The sequence below is a fragment of the Aedes albopictus genome, chromosome 2 (genome assembly GCF_035046485.1).
Source record: "Aedes albopictus strain Foshan chromosome 2, AalbF5, whole genome shotgun sequence".
Lineage (NCBI taxonomy): Eukaryota > Metazoa > Arthropoda > Insecta > Diptera > Culicidae > Aedes > Aedes albopictus.
The window spans coordinates 266,576,440-266,596,850 of record NC_085137.1 but is presented as its reverse complement, the minus strand read 5'-3'; the positions used below and the strand labels follow the sequence as shown (position 1 = coordinate 266,596,850).

Sequence of the window (20,411 nt, the reverse complement as noted above, 5' to 3'; positions counted from 1 at the left end):
AGGAATCTTCATAGGAAGTCCAGGAGAAATATCCAAAGAAATTCAAGAAGCAATCCTCGAAGGAACTCTAGGAAGAATCATTGAATACTAGTAGGAATTTCCGAAAGAATTGTAGGAGAAATAACCGAAGAAATTCAAGAACAAAATCCTGGGGGATTCCTTTTGAAATTATATGAGGAATTTCTGAAGCAATTTCAGAAAGAACCTCCGAAAGAATTCTAAGAGGAATCACCAAAGAAATTCTAGGAGGAAACCCCGAAGGAATCCCAGAATGAATCCACGACGGAATATCAAGAGAAGTCCCTGAATAATCCCAGGAGGATTTTTTGAAGGATGTTCAGGAGGAATCCCCAAAGGAATTACAGAAAAAAATTTAAGGGAATTCGAGAAGAAATCCCCAAAGTGTTTCTAAGAGGAGCCATAAAAAAATATGGAGAAACCCTTGTAGGATATCCATAAGAAACCCCAGAAATAATTCTAGGAGAGGTTCTCGCAGGAATTCCAAGTGGAAACCCCGAAAGAATTCCAGGGTGAATTTCCAAGCCAATTAAAGAAAGAATCCCTAAAGGATTTCTAGGAGGAATCAACGAAAAATATCCAGAATAAATCTCTCAAGGAGTTCGAGGAAAAAATCCTGAGGGAATTCTAGGTGGAATTATCAAAGAAATACCAAGAAGAATCACCGAACGACTTCCAGAATAAATTCTTGAAGGATTTCTAGGTGGAATCTCCAGAGAATTTCCATGATGAATTCCTGGAGGAATTCTATTAGGGATCCCCGAAGAAATTCCAAGAGAAATCTCCGAAGGAAGTCCAGGAGGAATCTCTGAAGGAAGTCCAGAAGGAATTCCCGACGGAATTCCTGGAAAATTCCTGAAGGAATTCCAGTAGATATCCCCGAAAAAAATCCAGGAGAAATCCCTGCAGGAGTCCCAGGGAGAACCTCTGAAGGAATTCTGTGAAGAATTTCCGAAGGATTTCAAAGTGAAAGACTCGAAGAATTTTCAAGGGGAATCCCCAAAGGAAGTACAGGAGAAATTTCCGTAGGAATTCCAGGAGAAATCCGCGAAGGAATTCAAAGAGAAATCCCCAACCGAATTCCGGGAGGAATCCTCGACCGATTTATAGGAGAAATCACTGAAGCAATTTCAGAAGAAATCCCCGAAGAAAATCCAGGAGGACACCTGAAGGAATTCAAGAGGAATACTCGAAAGAATTCCAGAAGAAATTCTAGAAGGAATTCTAGGAGGCAAGGAATTCCTGATGATATTGATGGTTCAATCGCCGCGAATTGATGTGTTGGTGGTTCGATCGATGAACCACCAACACATAAGGAATTCCTGGAGGATTCCAGGAGGAATCTCCGAAGCAATTTTGAGAAATTTCCGAAGGAATTAAGGAGAATCCCCGAAGGAAGTCTTGGAGGATTCCCTAAATGAAGTCCAGGAAAAAGTTCTGGTCGGGGGAACTTGCAGATGTAAACAAAAACGCCTTTCATACGACTCAGGGGGTCCAAAATATATGGGGGTCCAAATTATGTTAGTTACCCTACGCTGGATGGTTTGGACTATGATTCTTTTATCTGTATTAACGAGATTTTTAGCCCTAGGCTAGTTCATCTAGGGACCCACGCTTTACTTCCCTTCCGAAGGAAGAACTCACATTTTGCGAGTTTGTCGGGACTGGGATTCGATCCCAGGTCCTCGGCATGATAGTCAAGTGTTCTAACCATCACACCAGGTCCGCTCTACTGGACTATGATGCCTACTGTAGCACATTCAATAAAATCTGGCTGTTGGCACTGGATCGAGATGTAGAGAACAAGAGAAAATAGGTAGAGATGCGAAGAGTGTGAAGCCAAAAATACCTTATTGAACCGTCAAACTGGTATCCTATCGAACAAAATCAACAAACCTTGACGATTGCAACATAATTAAAGATAAGTATTTCAATAATTTCAAACATTTTTTCACAAAAATTTTCAAATGTCAAGGATCTTCTTCTTCTTCTTTGTGGCTCGACGTTCGCATTGGAACTTGGCCTGCCTCTCTTCAACTTAGTGTTCTTGGAGCACTTCCACAGTTATTAATTGAAGGACTTTCTTTGCCTGCCATTGCATGAATTTGTACATTGTGTGGCAACGTACAATGATACGCTATGCCCAGGGAGTCGAGAAAAGTTTCCCGACTGGAACGGGAATCGAACCCGCCGTCTCCGGATTGGCAATCCATAGCCTTAACCACTAGGCTAACTGGAGTGATATCAAGGATATCACTCTGAATAACATTGACCCTTTAAACTGATGAAAATTGCTGCATTTTGGGATACAGATTATTCAGATAATTCCTTGTTAATGAATCAACAGCATAAATCATTTTCTAATGCAGTATAAATACGTAACACTACCCACGATTGGTGGATTTATCTGTTTTGCGGCAGTTGTCAACATCCAAGTGATGAAATCAAAACAGAAAAAGTGTTGCCGTTCAGACGGATGTTCACTCTTCGCTTCTCTACCTATTGACTGGCTGCTGCGCTGCTTGTACGAGTTACATACAGCCAGTGTGAAGTGAACGCTGTTCATGGTGTTGCTTTGCTCTATCGTTGTTTGCTTTGCGGTTGGCTTTTGTTGACTGGGTTTTGGTTGAATCCGATGAAACAGCAGAATGTGACTTCGTAATCGTACATATTGTGAGAACTCGATGTATCATTGAAAACCATTTAATTTTGTGCGTTCCATTTGGTACTCAGTAATAGCTAAGTGACAAAAAAAATGTTTTATTTATATATATGAAAAGTTTTGTTTCCAAATAAAAATATTAATTTTAAACTCTTTTCAGCTCGAAGCGCACTGTAGATTTTGGACTGTCCAGGGGATATTCAGGTTTGTATTTTTATCAATATATAGGGGATGGCCAAAATGTTTGGCTTTTCATAGACTTTTTATAGAGTGCATAAAAAATTTCAAAATTTGACTGTTTGTCAACGTATTATATGTCATTTGTATAAATTTGACCTCGATTGGTTAATCTTTCGCGAAGCTAGAATCGTTTTCGTAAAACATTATTTATTACAAACACATTTTTGATCTTTTTTTTATCTGTATTTACGAGATTTTTAGCCCTAGGCTAGTTCATATCAGGACCGACGCTTTACTTCCCTTCCGAAGGAAGAACTCACATTTTGCGAGTTTGTCGGGAGTGGGATTCGATCCCACTGTCATATCTCGGAAATCAGTGAACCAAATTGTATGCAATTTATAGCGTTCATTAACAATATATTGATACGATTTTATAAAATGTAATATTTTCCCATGACATATAAAGTTGTACAGGTTTGAAATTTTTAACCATATGGAGAAAACTACGTCAAATTTACAACACCACACAAAAAATACTAAAAGTGTCCTTGCTTTAATCCAAATAGGCTCTTAAATCCCTTTCATGACGAACCAGCACAATTGTGCTGTTGAGCGGTGACAGGTTTGCATATTTTTTATCTGTTTATTGGTGATGTAAACTGTATCCATAATAGATTTACATTTTCCGAATAGATAGATAGATTTGATTTTGATATCTAGTGATATTTTAATATATAGTGCTAGATTTACATTTTCCGAAAAAGATCCAAAAAGTGTCAATCCATCATATTTTTTTATCAACGTTCATAAAGCACCTATGTTTTAAAGACTAGTGAAGCAATAATATATTGTTGATAAACGTTAAAAATTTCATATATAGGTTCACTGGTTTCACTCGATATTTTTTTTCTATATGGCTCGACGTTTTTTTTTACTTATTCGTTTATTTGGAAGGCTCGGGCGCCACATGGGCATAACTGAGCCGAAATCTTTTGTTTTTACAATGATTTTACATTTTACAATTTATTACTTCCTTAAAACTATGTTAGTTTGGGAAGCCGAAGTACTCGCGGCTGTTTCGAGGTTAAGGATTGAGGAAAACAAAATTGGGAAGGACGGATTTATGGGTTTAAAACTAAATTATTTGCTAACTTATACTAAAACTTTGATGGGACAAATTGTCCATATCTGTAACGGAACCAAAAAGAAAGGACTTTATCGGTAGAAAACGACAAGAAGAGGACAAACGGAAGGGGGGTGACGACAGACAGGGGCGAACAACAAAACTAAAAGGCGGACAACGAAAACAAGGGACGTACTACATCAAACTCTGACATCAACTCGTTTCAAAAACTGGTAAATCAGGTTCATGTATTCCAAACCAAGTCCTGCCAACACTTCTCTAACGGGTTTCTGTTGTTTTCCTCGGACCCGGAGAATTTCATGCAGCTCAGATCTGACCTCACGATACTCATTGCATCCCCACACGACATGTTCGATATCCTGGTAAGCCACGCCACAGACACAGAGATTGCTTTCTGAGAGCCCAATACGGAAGGTATGTGTATTCAACAAATAGTGGTTGGACATCAGCCGACACATTACACGAATGAAATCGCGGCCTAAATCCAACCCTTTGAACCATGGCTTCTTCGACACCTGTGGAATGATGGAGTGCAACCATCTACCCATCTCTCCATCTCTCCATTTGTGTTGCCAGCTGATCAAGGTCTCCTGACGGGCCAATGCAAAAAATTCGTCGAAGGCGATTTGACGCTCGTAAATATCGCCTTCGCTAGCGCCCACCTTGGCCAGAGAGTCCGCTTTCTCATTGCTCGGGATTGAACAATGTGAAGGGACCCAAGCTATGGTGATGATGTATGAGCATTTGGACAAAGCACTCAAGACTTGGCGTATTCCATTCAGGAAGTACGCTGAGTGCTTCATCGGTTTCATTGACCGAACAGCCTCCAGAGAGCTTAGACTGTCGGTAAAAATGAAGTAGTGCTCAGGTGGAAGAGTGCGAATGTACTCTAAGGTGTAGTATATAGCCGCGAGCTCAGCAATGTATACTGAACATGGCTTTTGAAGCATGAAGGTTGCGCTATGAAATTCGTTGTAGACACCGAATCCAGTCGAATCATCGGTTTTGGAACCATCTGTGAAGAACTGTCTGGCCCCGCTAACATGCCCGAACTTACTTGCAAAAATTTGTGGAATACCTATGGAACGAAAAGATTCCGGTATACCGGTGATCTCATCCTTCATAGAGAGATCAAAATCCACAGAGGAGCTGTCGAAGTCTGAGAAGTTGTCACGATTGGTGTTAACCGGAGATGGGCTTACCTCCAGTGTCATGTACCAGTAGTACACACTCATAAAACGAGTTTGGGGATTCTGTTCGAACAGCTTTTCGAAGTTTTCTATGACTAACGGATTCACAACCTCGCATCGGATGAGGAACCGGAACGACAACTCCGCAAAGCGGTCTGTCAGAGGCTGTACACCAGCAAGTACCTCTAAACTCATTGTGAGTCGAGTTCATGCAACCTAACGCGATCCGAAGGCAACGGTACTGAACCCGTTGAAGCTTCAGCAAGTGTGTTTTCGTCGCGGATTGAAAACAGAAGCTACCGTATTCTAAAACCGATAGAATGGTTGTTTGGTACAGCCTGATCAGATCTTCCGGATGTGCTCCCCACCATGTTCCGGTAATAGTTCGCATAAAGTTGATTCGCTTTTGACACTTCTGTATCAGATACACAGGTGCATTTGGAATCGAACCAGACGCCGAGGTATTGTGAAGACATGCTATGAGTGATTGTCTTACCCATCAGAACGAGCGGAAACTTAGCCAGTTTGTGTTTTTTAGAAAAGACAACCATCTCAGTTTTGTCCGGAGAGAACTCGATACCCAGCTTGAGAGCCCAAGTAGACAAATAAATAAATAAAAATAAATAAAAAGTATCCTGTAGTGGTCCTTGCAGATCGACTGCTATTGATCCCGTTACAGAAACAACACAGTCATCCGCAAGCTGCCTTAACGTGCAGTTTTCCATGAGACATTCATCTATGTCTCTAACATAAAAGTTGTAAAGAAGGGGGCTTAGACATGAACCCTGGGGGAGGCCTATGTAGCTAATTCGTGAAACTGTCAAGTCGCTATGAGCGAAACTCATCTGCTTCTCAAACAGCAAATTGTACAAAAAAATGTTCAGAATTGGTGAAAGGCCACTTTCGTGTAGTTTGTCGGAAAGAACATCAACACAAACTGAATCAAAAGCCCCCTTAATATCCAAAAACACTGAGCCCATTTGCTGCTTTTGAGCAAAGGCAAGCTGAATTTCTGAAGAAAGCAACGCAAGACAGTCGTTCGTCCCTTTGCCTCTGCGGAAACCAAACTGTGTATCTGACAACATGCCATTCGATTCAACCCATTTGTCCAGTCGAAAGAGAATCATCTTCTCCAACAGCTTCCGTAGACAAGAAAACATCGCGATTGGACGGTACGAATTATGATCCGACGCGGGTTTCCCGGGTTTTTGAACAGCTATCACCCTCACTTGTCTCCAGTCATTCGGAACGATGTTGTTATCCAGGAACTGGTTGAACAAGTTCAACAAGCGCCTCTTAGCGACGTCGGGGAGGTTTATAAGCAAGTTGAACTTGATTCGATCCATTCCTGGAGCGGAATTGTTACATGAAAGAAGAGCAAAAGAGAATTCAATCATTGAAAACGGCCTATCCATGTCGTCCCTATCGTCAGAAATATCACGAATTATTCGCTCCACGGGCACGGAATCTGGACAAACTTTTTTTTGCGAACTTGAGAATCCATCCAGGAGAGCTTTCTCGATCCTCGTTGACCGACGACGCGTTACGCATTCTTCTACCGACGTTCCAAAGAGTTCTCATCGAAGTCTCGCGCGACAAACCCTCGACAAATCGACGCCAGTAACCGTTTTTCTTCGCCTTGATCAAGTTCTTGAACTTGCTTTCAAGGGAAGCAAACCGCTTGAAGTTTTCGACCAAACCGCGTTTCCGAAACTCTTTGAACGCCGCGGATTTCTCGCGATAGATTTCTGTACACTCCCCAAGCAACCAAAAGTTCGGATAAAACAGTATGTTTGAGCTTAATCAGCTATTCGAAGGAAGATGAATAGCGTTCTATACAGCTCACTTTTTAAGTAGTTAACCGAACTTGAGTTCACAAAAAGTACACTTTTGCCGCTGAAAGGAATGCTATTCAGCTTAAAAATAAGCTTCCGTAAAATGAAAAAAAAAGCCGCTTAGTCATCAAAAGTAATTTTTGATTGAGAGACATTAGTATATGTGGAATCCTAATTGACTAATATCTTGAAATACATTTTTGATGTTTTTTTTACTTACTGAGACTTGAACTCGGGTTCTCCTCGTTGAAAGCCGGCGCCTTACCACTACTTCATGTTTGGATTGTTAAGTACTGAGGGGTTTTACTCAATGTGCTGATATCATTTATTAGTGCTCAATCAGGATCGTGTGTGAACTTTCTCTGAACTTGAAACAAACTTTTTGAAGCCGAAAGTTCGGAAGAAGTTTACGTGGAACTTCTTGTGAACTTACACAGTTTGACATTTTCAGTTTATTTTGGTTTGCAGTTTAGGCAAGTGCAAAGCAATACATTATTGCCAGTGTCGGTAATTCGGAAAAGATTATAAGTTTTCAGTGACTACAATCGCGTCGATCACCGGTGCGCTGGCGCGACAAGTGAGACGGGATGGAAAACATCCAGCAAAACTGGAATACTTTTGCCGTAGCCGAAAAAAAATAATTCCGGAGGAACACTGGGTGGACCAGTTGCTCGCTGAGAGCCACACAATACAGATTCTTTGCGTGGATTTCAAGTAAGTACGTTGAAATATAATAGTGAAACAAAGTGTACTTGTGAAATCAACACAAGCTGTGGCTGCTGAGCTCGATTGCCGAGTGATTTAATTGAATGTGAGCTTCTCCCGAGCTCTGCTGTCTCCGAAGTTCATTTACGCGGATCCATGTTTCGCGTGTGGGGCAGCTGGGAAACTTCCGACAGAGTTCAGCTGATTCATATTTTTTTTTGCTTTTATTTACCTACTGCTTGACGTTTTCCAGCAAGATTGCGTAGTTTCGTAGTACCTACCTTGCCTTGTTGGCTACAAAGTAACTTTACTCCAATGCCGAGCGTATAGTAGAGCACCATCTTCGTCGGTCTTGGGCGATGTTCCTCCAGTTTCCCCGAACGTGTAGGGATCGTAGATCTTCTTCAACCGCGTGCAGCCAGCGAGTTCGCGGCCGCCCACGAAGTCGCCTACCTCTACCGGGTTCTCTGCTGAATATTGTTTTCGCTATTCTTTCTTCCGACATTCGCACTACGTGTCCAGCCCACTGAAGTCTGCCGTATTTTATACGTTTCACAATATTCGCATCTTCGTACACTTGGTACAACTCGTGATTCATGCGTCTGCGCCACACTCCATTTTCTTGTTTCCCACCGAGAATTGTCCGCAGCACTTTGCGCTCAAAAACTCCAAAAGCTTTTCGGTCTACCTCCTTTAACGTCCACGCTTCGTGACCGTAGAGGGCAACCGGAAGAATCAGCGTCTTATACAGAGCGAATTTTGTTTGCGTTTGCAAGTTACGGGACCTAAGCTGGCTACGCAATCCGTAAAAGGCCCTATTCGCAGCTGCAATACGCCTTTTCACTTCACGGGAAACGTCATTGTCACATGTCACAAGTGTTCCAAGATAAACAAATTCTTCAACAACTTCAAACACTTCCCCATCAATCACTACCTCAGCACTAACACCACTAGGCCTGCTTCTGTCTCTACCCGCTATCATGTACTTCGTCTTGGTAGAGTTAATCGTCAAGCCTATCCTCGCTGTCTCTCTCTTCAGAGGAGCATAAGCTTCCTCCACTGCCCTACGATCGATGCCGATGAGATCAATATCGTCCGCAAAACCGAGGAGCATGTGCGACCGTGTGATATAGAGCAATTCCTCTGCACGCCTGACCTCCTAATCGCTCCTTCGAGTGCAATGTTGAACAATAAATTTGAAAGAGCATCCCCCTGCTTCAATCCATCCAAGGTCACAAACGACGTAGACACTTCGTCCGCGATCCGAATACTTGATTTTGATCCATCCAGCGTTGCGCGTATCAGTCTAATTAGTTTCGCCGGAAAACCATGTTCTGACATTATCTGCCAAAGCTCATTTCTTTTCACTGAATCGTACGCTGCTTTAAAATCAATGAACAGATGGTGAGTCTGCAAGTTATATTCCCGAAATTTATCTAGGATCATCCGCAGGGTAAACATTTGATCCGTCGTTGATCGGCCCTCACGAAAAACCAGCCTGGTATTCGCCGACGAAGGACTCCTCAAGAGGTCGCAGTCTGTTGAACAGGACACGCGACAGTATCTTATACGCCGAATTTAAAAGGGTAATCCCTCTGTAATTGGCACACTCCAGTCTGTGCCCTTTCTTGTAGATTGGGCATATGAGGCCATCCAACCAGCTAGTGGGCAATTCTTCATCCTCCCAAATCTTTATAATAATCTGATGGATTGATTGATGTAGCTGCTCGCTTCCGTGCTTAAGAAGTTCGACCGGGATCTCGTCCTTCCCAGCAGCCTTGCTGTTTTTCAGCTCCTTAAGGGCCTTTTTAACCTCATCCAGTGTTGGTGGTTCCACTGCTTGAGTTTCGTAGTATGCGAGTCAATTTATTACCGCACGCAGCCAGTTTTTGTAATTATTTCCTTAGGAGAACAGTCAAGTTTAAGTGTCGAACTGTCAAATTGAAGTAAAAATTAATTTTAATTTCCCAATTGACACAGACCCTTATGGCGGTAAGCTCCACAGCGTACTAGACGCCAATCACGTATTATCCTCGATTTTCTTAAGCACCAAACGGTATTATCCTCGAGTTTAATCTGAGATTTAACTTTAGTGCACCGATTTCGGCGCACTAAAAATAAATCTCCGATTTACAAGAGCTGGCTGCGTGCGGAAATAAATTGGCACGCCTGCTACACTGAAATAAATTTTGTTGTAGTTTCTACCGAATCCATGGTAAAATTAAGAACTGTACCAACGATTTTCAACCGAATGCAAAATTCTGTTAATTGTACTGAAACATTGTCAATATTACCATGCGCGCAGTACCGTTGACTGAAAACATTCTTGGTGCTACTATTTTGGCATTGTCATTTCGACCATGTCGGACTTAGATAAACGTGGTCAAAAATACAGTCCGGATTCGCTGGTTGGGTCACGACTGCGCCCCGATTAGCGAATAGTGTTCGTTCGTTGAGGCAACTGACAACTGATCAAAATGCTCTAGACACACGCAAGTGACGAGAAATACGTCACGGAACACTCACATACTTGCATAAACGTTCTGTATACAGGAGCTGTGATGCGACGGCGGTCAGACGTCAAACTCGTTTTGACTTCTATTTTGACATTGACAGTGCTTTTTAGTTGGGTTTTGCCCCAACCAGTGAACATTCAACCATCGAGACAGCCCATCTAACGAGCTCAACGTCAAAATTGTTACATCAAGAATGTTTTCAGTCAACGGTACAGCAGGCATGGTAATATTGACAATGTTTCAGTACAATTAACAGAATTTTGCATTCGGTTGAAAATTTTTGGTAAAGTTCTTAATTTTACCATGGATTCGGTAGAAACTACAACAAATTTATTTCAGTGTTCGCAATCATGTTGGGAAAACGTCAGAGCATAATAATCAAAACAAACGAGGGAACAAACTGGAGTTTTTGTGGCGGGAGTGAAGCTGAAGTTAATTTTGAACCCCAAACATGCATTTTGGAAGACAAGACAGGTGCAACTATGATAATTTACGGAGGCAATCCAACTGGGCTCGTGGCAATGTTGGAATGTTAGTACATTACACGATCATTTGCCGCCGCTTGAATTAGCGGAGCAACAGAACGAAACTTGTGTATATTCTCGCCGCAGAATTGAAACATCGATATGGAGACCTCCGGAGGGGCTTTCGCTTTTTATTCTTCTTGGCGTAACGTACCCACTGGGACAAAGTCTGCTTCTAGTAAACATTCAACCAAGAATCACAGATTATTTTTCGGGGATGCCTCCAGGATTTCTATGAATTTTCCTCCGTGTTTCTTTTTTTTTTAAAGATGTCTCCAGAAATATCTTGATGATTCTACGGAGATTCTTCCAGGAATTCCCTCAAAAACTCCAGAAATTTTCTCATGGTTTACTCCAAGAACACCTGCGGGAATATCGTCGTAGATTATTACAAGATTTTTTTTCGGATTCTCCGGGATTCCTTCGCAGATTCCTGCACCAATTCTTCCGTTAATTGCTTCAGCGATGCCTCCAGGAATTTCATCGCCAATGCGTCAAGGGATTTTTAGGAAGTTTTCCTCAGGGTTTTGTTTTCTTTTTTTTTATCTACAAGTATCGTCGAGGATTCTTCGTAGTAATACTTTCTAAGAAATCTACAGAAAAAGTTTCAAGAATTTCTTCAAACAATTTTCAAATATGCTTCTAGGAAATCCTATGCGAAATCGTTAAGGAATTTCATCAAATATTCTTTTAGAAATTTGTCTAGGATTCCCTTCGAGGAGTCCTCTAGTAATTCTTTCGGGAATACCTTCATGAATACTTTCAAGCATGCTCCAGCAATAACTTGCGGGATATCTCCAGGAATTTCGGGGATGTTCCTTCAGGAATTTTTCAAGTATTTTTTTTAGAAATTTCATAGGAGATTCTTCCAGGAATTCCTTCGGGGGTACCATTGAAAACTCCTGCAATGTTTTCTCTATGACTTCTTCCATATTTTTTTTCAGAAAGACCTACAGAAGTTCCATCTCAGATTGCTTTAAAGAATTTCGTCCGTAATATTTCCAAGAATTCCTTTCAACGTACATTTCGGATTTTAGAGCGATTCCTCCTGGTATTCCTTCAGGGAAATCGCTGAAAGCGTTCTTGAGGGAATCCCTGAAGGAATTCCTGCAGGAATTCCTGGAGGAATCCCTGGAGGAATTTCTGGTGGAACCGCTGAAGGAATTCCTGGAGGAATCCCTGGAAGAATTCCTGGAGGAATCGCTGAAGAAATTCCAGGAGAAATTTCTGAAACAATTCCTAGAGGAATTCCTGGAGGAATCGCTGAAGGAATTTCTGAAACAATTCAAAACCCTGGAGGATTCCCTGGAGGAATTTCCGGAGGAATTTCTGGAGGAATCCCTGGAGGAATTTCTGGAGGAATCCTTGGAGGAATCTCTGAAGGAATTCCTGGTGAAATCCCTGAAGGAATTCCTGGAGCAATCGCTGCAGGAACTCTTGCAGGAATCGCTGAAGGAATTCCTGGAGGAATCGCTGAAGGAATTCTAGATGGAATTTCTGAAACAATTCCTGGATGAAATTTGTGGAAGAATCACTGAAGGAATTCCCGGAGGAATTCCCGGAGCAATCCCTGGAGGAATTCCTGGAGGAATTCCCGGAGGAATCTCTGGAGGAATCCCTGGAGGAATCCCTGGAGGAATTCCTGAAGGAATCCCTGGAGAATTCCATTCAGAGATTCCTTCAGAAATTTCTTTAGGGATTCCTCTAGATATTCCTTCAGAGATTCGTCCAGGAACTCCTTCATGGATTTCTCCAGAAATTCCTTCAGACATTCCTCCAGGAATTCCTTCAGGGATTCCTCCAGGAATTCCTTCAGCGATTCCTCTAGGAATTCCTTCAGCGATTCCTCCAGGAATTCCTTCAGCGATTTCCCGGAGGAATTCCCGGAGGAATTCTCTGAGGACTTCCCGGAGCAATTCCCTGAAGAATTCCCGGAGAAATTCCCGGAGGAATCCCTGGAGGAATCCCTGGAGGAATCCCTGGAGGAATCCCTGGAGGAATCCCTGGAGAAATCCCTGGAGGAATCCCTGGAGGAATCCCTGGAGGAATCCCTGGAGGAATCCCTGGAGGAATCCCTGGAGGAATCCCTGGAGGAATCCCTGGAGGAATCCCTGGAGGAATCCCTGGAGGAATCCCTGGAGGAATCCCTGGAGGAATCCCTGGAGGAATCCCTGGAGGAATCCCTGGAGGAATCCCTGGAGGAATCCCTGGAGGAATCCCTGGAGGAATCCCTGGAGGAATTCCTGGAGGAATCCCTGGAGGAATTCCTGGAGGAATTCCCGGAGGAATTCCCGGAGGAATCCCTGGAGGAATCCCTAGAGGAATCCCTGGAGGAATCCCTGGAGAATTCCATTCAGAGATTCCTTCAGGAATTTCTTTAGGGATTCCTCTAGATATTCCTTCAGAGATTCGTCCAGGAACTTCTTCATGGATTTCGCCAGAAATTCCTTCATACATTCCTCCAGGAATTCCTTCAGCGATTCCTCTATGAATTCCTTCAGCGATTCCTCCAGGAATTCCTTCAGCGATTTCTCCAGGAATTCCTTCAGGGATTCCTCCAGGAATGCTTCAGGGATTTCTACAGGAATTTCTTCCGGGAATTTCTTCCAATGCAGGGATTCCACTAGGAATTCCTTCAGGGATTCCTCCAGAAGTTCCTTCAGGGATTCCTCCAGGAATTCTTTCAGGGATACCTCCAGGAATTCGTTCGAGGATTCATTCAAGAATCTATTCAGGGATGCCTAAAGGATTTTTTTTCCGGGATTGTTCCAGGAATTCCTTCAGGGATTCCACTAAAAATTCCTTCAGAGATTCCTCCAGGAATTTCTTCAGAGATGCCTCCAGGAATTTCTTCGGAGATTCCTCCTGGAATTCTTTCGGGGATTCCACTAGGAATTCCTTCGGGGATTCTACTAGGAACGGGGATTCCTCCAGGAATTGCTTCAGGGATTCCTTCAGGAATTTCTTTCCGGCATTTCTCCCACTTCAGGGATTCCACTAGGAATTCCTTCAGCGATTCCTCCAGGAATTGCTTCAGAAATTCCACTAGGATTTCCTTCAGTGATTCCACTAGGAATTCCTTTAGAGATTGCACTAGGAATTCCTTCAGGGATTAGTCCAGTAACTCCTTCAGGGATTCCCCCAGGAATTCCTTCAGGGATTCCTCCAGGAATTCCTTCAGGGATTCCTCCAGGAATTCCTTCGAGGATTCTTCCAGGAATTCATTCAGGGATTCCTCCAGGAACTCGTACGGCGATTTTCCAGGAACTCTTTCATAGATGCATTCTGAGATTCCTCCAGGAATTCTTTTGTTGATTTCTCTAGGAATTCGTTTGCGCATTCCTCCAGGAAGTTCATATAACGATTCTTCAAGGAATTTCTTTTGGGGAACCTCCAGGAATTTTTTCGATTGTTCCTCCAGGAAGCAATTCTGTGGGGGGCATGTCTTGGGTCAATCCCTGAAGAAATTTCTGGAGCAATTATTGGAAGTTTTACCGGAGGAATGTATGGATGTATTCCCAGAGACATTTCTTGAAGAAATTCCGGACGAATTTCTGGAAGAATTTCCTGAGGCATTTTTTGAGAAATACCACAAAAAACTTTTGGAGAAATTTCTGCAAAATCAGAGCAATCTCTGGAGGAATTTACAAAGGAATTTTTGTAAGAATTTCTAGATGAATTCCCAGAGAAACTTTTGGAAGAATTTCCGGATAAATTTCTGAAGGAACTCCCGGAGGAATTTCTAAAGGTGTTCCCGAGCTAGTTCCCGAGGGAATATCTGGACGAATTTCCACAAATTCCTAGAAGAATTTCTGGAATATTTCCCGAAAGAGAATTTCTGGAACAACACCCAGAGGAATTTTTGGAGGAATTCCCAGAGGAATTTATGGATGCATTCTCGGAGTATTTAGTTTCTGGAGGATTTTCCGGACGGAAGGAGGTACTCGAGAAATTCTCTGAAGTATTGCTGGAGGATTTTGTTAACGAATTTCTGGAGGAATTCCCAGAGGAAATTCTGAAGGAATCCTCCAAAAAACTTTCGGATGAATTCCGAGAGGAAATTCTGAAGGGAGTAGGCAGTAATTGGAGTAATTTCTTGATGAAATTCTGGTGGAATTTTTGGATGAATTCCTGGAGAAACTTCTGGAGAAATTCCTGGAGTAATTTCTTGAAGAGTTTCCGAAGGAATTTCTGGATAAATTCATAAAAAAAAATTCTAGAATAATTCCGAGAAAAATCTCATAAGTATTCCTGAGGAATTTCTTGAGGGATTTCTTGAAGACTTTCCAGATGAATTTCTGAAAGAATTCCCTGAGGAATTTCTGGAGATATTTTCGGAATTGTAGAAGAAATTTATGGAGAAATTCCCGAAGAAATTTCTGGAGGAATTCACTACTGTTTTTCTGGAGTTATTCCCAGCGGAACTTAGGGAAAAATTCCCAAAGCTATTTCTTGAAGATTTCTCGGAGTGATTTGTGGAGTAATTTTCAGATGAATTTATTGAGGAATTCTAAAATGAATTTCTGGATAAACTTTCAGTGGAATTTTTCGAGAAATTCTCAGAAGAGCTCCTAGAAGAACTGCTGGAGAAACCTCTGGAAGGATTGCCAGTAGAATTTTGGAGAAATATTCGAAGAAATTTCTGGAAGAATTCCCGAAGAAATAAGTGGAGGAATTCAAAAAGGAATTTCTGGAGGAATTCCCGGAGTAATTTCTAGCAAAGCACGTCCGCAGTTCCTCTTCTGGATTCATTGACTGTTGAGCTTGTTTGGGCCAGTTCTCTTCAGAGTCTCCAAGGAATTTTGGGCCTCTGAACCATTCGTCGTTCACGTCCGTGCATGAATTTTTCCCTCATTTCGTTGCTGCGTCTGCTGGGTTTAACTTGCTGGGAACCGATCGCCATTTTGCATCATCCGTCGCTGACAGTAACTCTCCTATCCGGCACGCTACGTACTGCTTGTACCGACGATGATCAGCCCGTAGCCAGGCCAATACTGTTGCGGAATCGCTCCACAGGAACCGCTTCTTAACTTTTACGCTGTGACTCTCTTGAACGAAAGACAGTAAACGGCTTCCCAAAACAGCAGCTTGCAACTCCAAGCGCGGTATTGAGAGCGGTTTTAGGGGCGCGACCTTTGTTTTGCGGCAACTATTGAGCATTAGGGTTCTCCATTATCATTGATTACTCGGAAGTGCGCCACGGCAGCGAAAGCGGCTTCGCTCGCATCGACAAAAACGTGCAGTTGAAGTTGTTCATACGTCCGTACAGTGGCTTGCTTGAAGTAACATCGAGGAACAGGTAGCTCGCCAATCTTGGGAAACAGACTGGTCCATCTTCTCCAGCGCTCGAAGATATCCTCTGATACCATCTCATCCCACTGCAGTGCAGATCGCCACACATCCTGGAGAAGTATCTTTCCGTGAACCAGGAATACGCTCAAAAGTCCCAATGGATCAAAGATTCCCATCAAGCACCTCAGCATTTGTCGCTTTGTAAGCCGCTTCCCGCTATCTAACACCAGTTGGACCTCCTCCTTCATCTTCATAGAGAAACGAAGCTCGTCTTCCGCAGTCTGCCACAACATGCCCAAAACTCGGTCACTACTATCAAACACAGGCTTTTGCTTGCTATAGGATCCTCTTCGTACAAGCCACGTAAAACTTACTCACTACCCCCTCCTCTCTGGTGTATTGATCGGATTTCGTTCGACACCCGTTCAGCCTCTTCATCATCAAAGCTATCAAGGTAATCGTCCACGTAGTGATTCTCTATTATTCCTTCGGCTGCCTGTGGAAAGATGTCCAAAAACTCCTCGGCGTTTCTATTTTTCACGTATTGCGCCGACGCCGGCGAACAACCAGATCCAAATGTTGCAACGTCCATAAGGTAGATTTCTCTTCAAGGAAAAGGAATCATTGAGAATGGCGATCGGTTTGACGAATCTGCAACTGATGAAACATTTTTCTGATGTCTGCAGCAGGGATGCCATATATACAGATTTATCTGTATTATACAGATTTTTGAGCATCCGTACAGATATCGTTTTATATGAAATACAGTTTTTGAGATAGAGAGGCTATTTTATTTTTGTATGGAATACAGATTTTTCACCCAATTTTTGTATGGGTCATGGGATACAGATTTTTGAAAAGTGCGACACAGATTTAAAAAAAAAATCATCTAGCATCCCTGGTCTGCAGAGACGCTCACTTTGAATTGACAGAAACGTGACAGAACCACAGGAAACCAGTTGATCCGGACCTTTTAGTAGCATCGAGTTCACTTTTGCGGCTACGTCCCATATTAGCCGAACTTTGCCCGACTTTCGTGGGTTTGTCACTACACCCAAGGACAAGTACCACACGCGTTTCGGATCTGCCTTGACTAACTCTTTCCTCGTCGCTCGATGGGCATATCCTTTCGTCTGATATTCCGAAATCTGGTTCTTCAGGTTCACCGCCAGCTCTGGATCTCGTACCATCTTGCGTTCCAACACTCAAATCTTTTTACTTCCATAATAAACCTGTTTGCAACCGTCCACCAACTCGAACCGTGGTTTCTTCTAGAATCCTCCTAGCTCGCTTGTCCTCTTCGGACTCCTACATCTCCGGGAACTTTACTCCTGCATCTTTCATCATGAAATATTCTTTCACAATGTTATGCAACTCTTGGTCGTTGGAGCATTCGCGAGCATGGTAGTTCAATGAGTGTGTCACCTTCTCACCACAACCACCGAAGATGCACCATCCCAGTCGGGTTTTCACTGCAATAGGTTCGCCTGTCTTCCCTTCTCTCACTTCTAGTGGGACTGTCAGATTCACGTTGTTGACTCCTATCAACAGCCGTGGAACCGCTTTATTGTAACTAACTACCGGCAATCTCTTCAAATAATGGTATTGTTGGAACAGGTCATCGTACTCAAGACTTTGTTCTGGTAAAATCAGCTCTTCTACAGTCCGGACGTCATTGACATAGAATTCTTGTTGACCGCTCGCTCCCTTCACCACGATGCTCACGTGCTTCGATTCTGATGCGATTCTGGTGACGTTACCTGTCCATTTCAGACACAGCGGTTTCTTCGATTCTTCGATTCCGAGGTGCCTCACCAGACTGGTTTCGACGAGCGATAGATCCGAACCATCGTCTAAGAAGGCGAAGGTTTCGACAGTTGTTCGTGGCCCGGAAATGATCCAAGGGGAGGACCCCCCTTGGACGAAGGTAGAGCGGAAGAGGAAGAAGAAGGTGAATCCGCAGGTAGTAGCGCAAGACGCCAAACCATAGCGTAGGAGGGCAGGTGCCAAGCGCGAGAAAGGCGACGCGATCGTCATCAAGACGGAACAGTCCAAGTACTCGGACGTCTTGAAGATGATGCAAAGCGACGCCAAGCTTGAGGGTCTTGGAGCCGACGTACGCAGTATTAGACGTACTCGTACGGGCGAGATGATCCTGGAGCTGAAGCGCCAGAAGGAGCACAAGGGCGCTGCCTATAAAAGGCTGACAGAAGAGGTCCTTGGTGAGGGTGTGCGGTGAGGGCTCTGACACATGAGGCGACTCTGAAGGTCAAGGACATTGATGAGATCACCGAAGTGGAAGAGCTCGTAAAAGCACTGCGGCAAAAGTGCGATGTACAGGTGGCCGCCGCAGCCGTTAAGCTACGGAAGGGGCCAGCAGGGACACAGATAGGTTTGGTTCAGCTACCTGTGGCGGACGTCAAAAAGTCCGTTAAAGTAGGGAGCATAAAAGTGGGTTGGAGTGTATGTCACCTGACATTCCACGAGCCACCATAGGTTTGCTTCAGGTGTCTGGAACCAGGACACAAGTCGTGGGACTGCAAAGGCCCCGACAGGCGCAAACTGTGCAGGCGATGCGGCGCTGAAGGTCATAAGGCCCAAAGCTGCACGAGTCCGCCCATCTGCATGATGTGTACCGGGAAATCCTCGAACAACAGGCATCCTATGGGTGGTCCTAGGTGCCCGGCCTTCAAGAAAGCCGCAGTGAACAACAAATCACAGTGCAGGAAACGCAGCTGAACCTGAACCACTGTGATGCGGCTCAGCAACTGCTTTGTCAGGCGGTTTCTGAGTGGGAGACAGATATCGCCATCATATCGGACCCATACCGAGTACCCGCCGGCAACGGCAGCTGGGTCGCGGATGGGACCAGAAAAATGGCGGCGATATGGACGACGGGTAAATACCCCGTTCAGGAGTTGGTGTCTACTACCTATGAGAGATTTGTGGTCGCCAAAGTAAACGGGGTCTTCTTCTGTAGCTGTTATGCGCCTCCACGGTGGCCGATCGAGCAGTTCACGCAAATGCTGGACCGCTTAACGACCGTGCTAACAGGGCGAAAGCCGGTGGTAATAGCTGGTGACTTTAATGCCTGGGCCGTGGAATGGGGAAGCCGTTTCACGAACCAGCGGGGTCAGATCCTGCTAGAAACACTGGCCATCTTAGATGTCGACTTGGCTAATGTCGGTACCAAGAGTACCTTTAGTCGAAATGGAGCGGAGTCAATTATTGACGTGACCTTTTGTAGTCCTGGCCTAACAAGTAGTTCGAACTGGAGAGTAGATGATGGCTACACTCACAGTGTTCGCTACCGACAAGTACGCTCCGGTCGCAAATGTGCCCCACTTTCCCCTATAACGCAAGAGAAGATGAAAAACGTCAAACGCGGGAGCACCATCATCAGCAGCAAGTTGCTCACCCGCCGCCGGCACCACCATCATCGCCACTCATCGATGTAAACACGCGCTCGTGAGTGAACGCGCGCGTTGCCGCCACCGCCACCGTCGGGAACTCAGCGTCATCATCATCATCGCCGTCATAGCGCGCGGAGAGAGCCGACCGCGTGTGTTGCAGTGACACCAGATTTCCGGATTGTTCTGGAGTTTTCGAATTCTTGTCGTGCAACATTTTTGAGCGCTGTAAAAGCGAACATGGACCGACGTACTGCGAAACAGTATCATTTGACCCGGCTAACGGTCAAGTAGTGTAAAGTTTAAGTAAGAGGTGAAGTGTACTTACAAGCGTTGGCGTGGCTTGGACAACGCCAAGTGAAGTAAATAAAGTGTTTGAAGTGAAAACCCGTGTGTTCTTTCTTGCGAGAAAGAAATCCCCCGTTTGAGGCACTGCGGAGCCCCAAACACACAGCGACCATCTGGCGGTTCGCTACAGTATCGACTACAACAGCAGCAGACAACGGATAGAAGAAGAGACGGCTAGGCCAAGGCCAAGCCCTCGCAGGTGGAAGACATCATACTTCGACGAAGGGGTATTTAGGGAGGCGCTCCGCCGTGAGCGAAACTTATTCGGTTTAGACGGCGACGAGCTGGTAGCGGTGCTCTCACGTGCGTGTGATGCGACCATGCCTAGACGAGTCGGATTAGGTGGCGGATGCAGCGAGCACGATCAGAGGAAGAGCGAAACGAACGGCGGGTGGTGTTCGCCGCTGCAAAAGCCGCACTTAAGGCCGAGATAAGAGCAAGCAAAAAGGCATGCTTTGAGGGTCTCTGTCAGAGTGCCAATACGAACCCGTGGGGTGACGCCTACAGGATCGTTATGGCCAAGACGAGAGGTGTGATGGCTCCTACAGAGCAATCTCCAGAGATATTGGAGGGGATCATTGGAGGAC

At 44.2% G+C, this 20,411-nt stretch overlaps 1 protein-coding gene across 1 annotated transcript in view; it reads left to right on the top strand.

The window, feature by feature from the left end:
- Positions 1-20,411, top strand: part of LOC115261841 (diuretic hormone class 2) — a 331,133-nt gene that overhangs the window by 229,171 nt on the left and 81,551 nt on the right. The window contains exon 4 of the mRNA XM_062854938.1: positions 2,841-2,884. Within this exon, the coding sequence (XP_062710922.1) occupies positions 2,841-2,884 (44 nt within the window). The remainder of the gene's footprint in view (positions 1-2,840; positions 2,885-20,411) is intronic.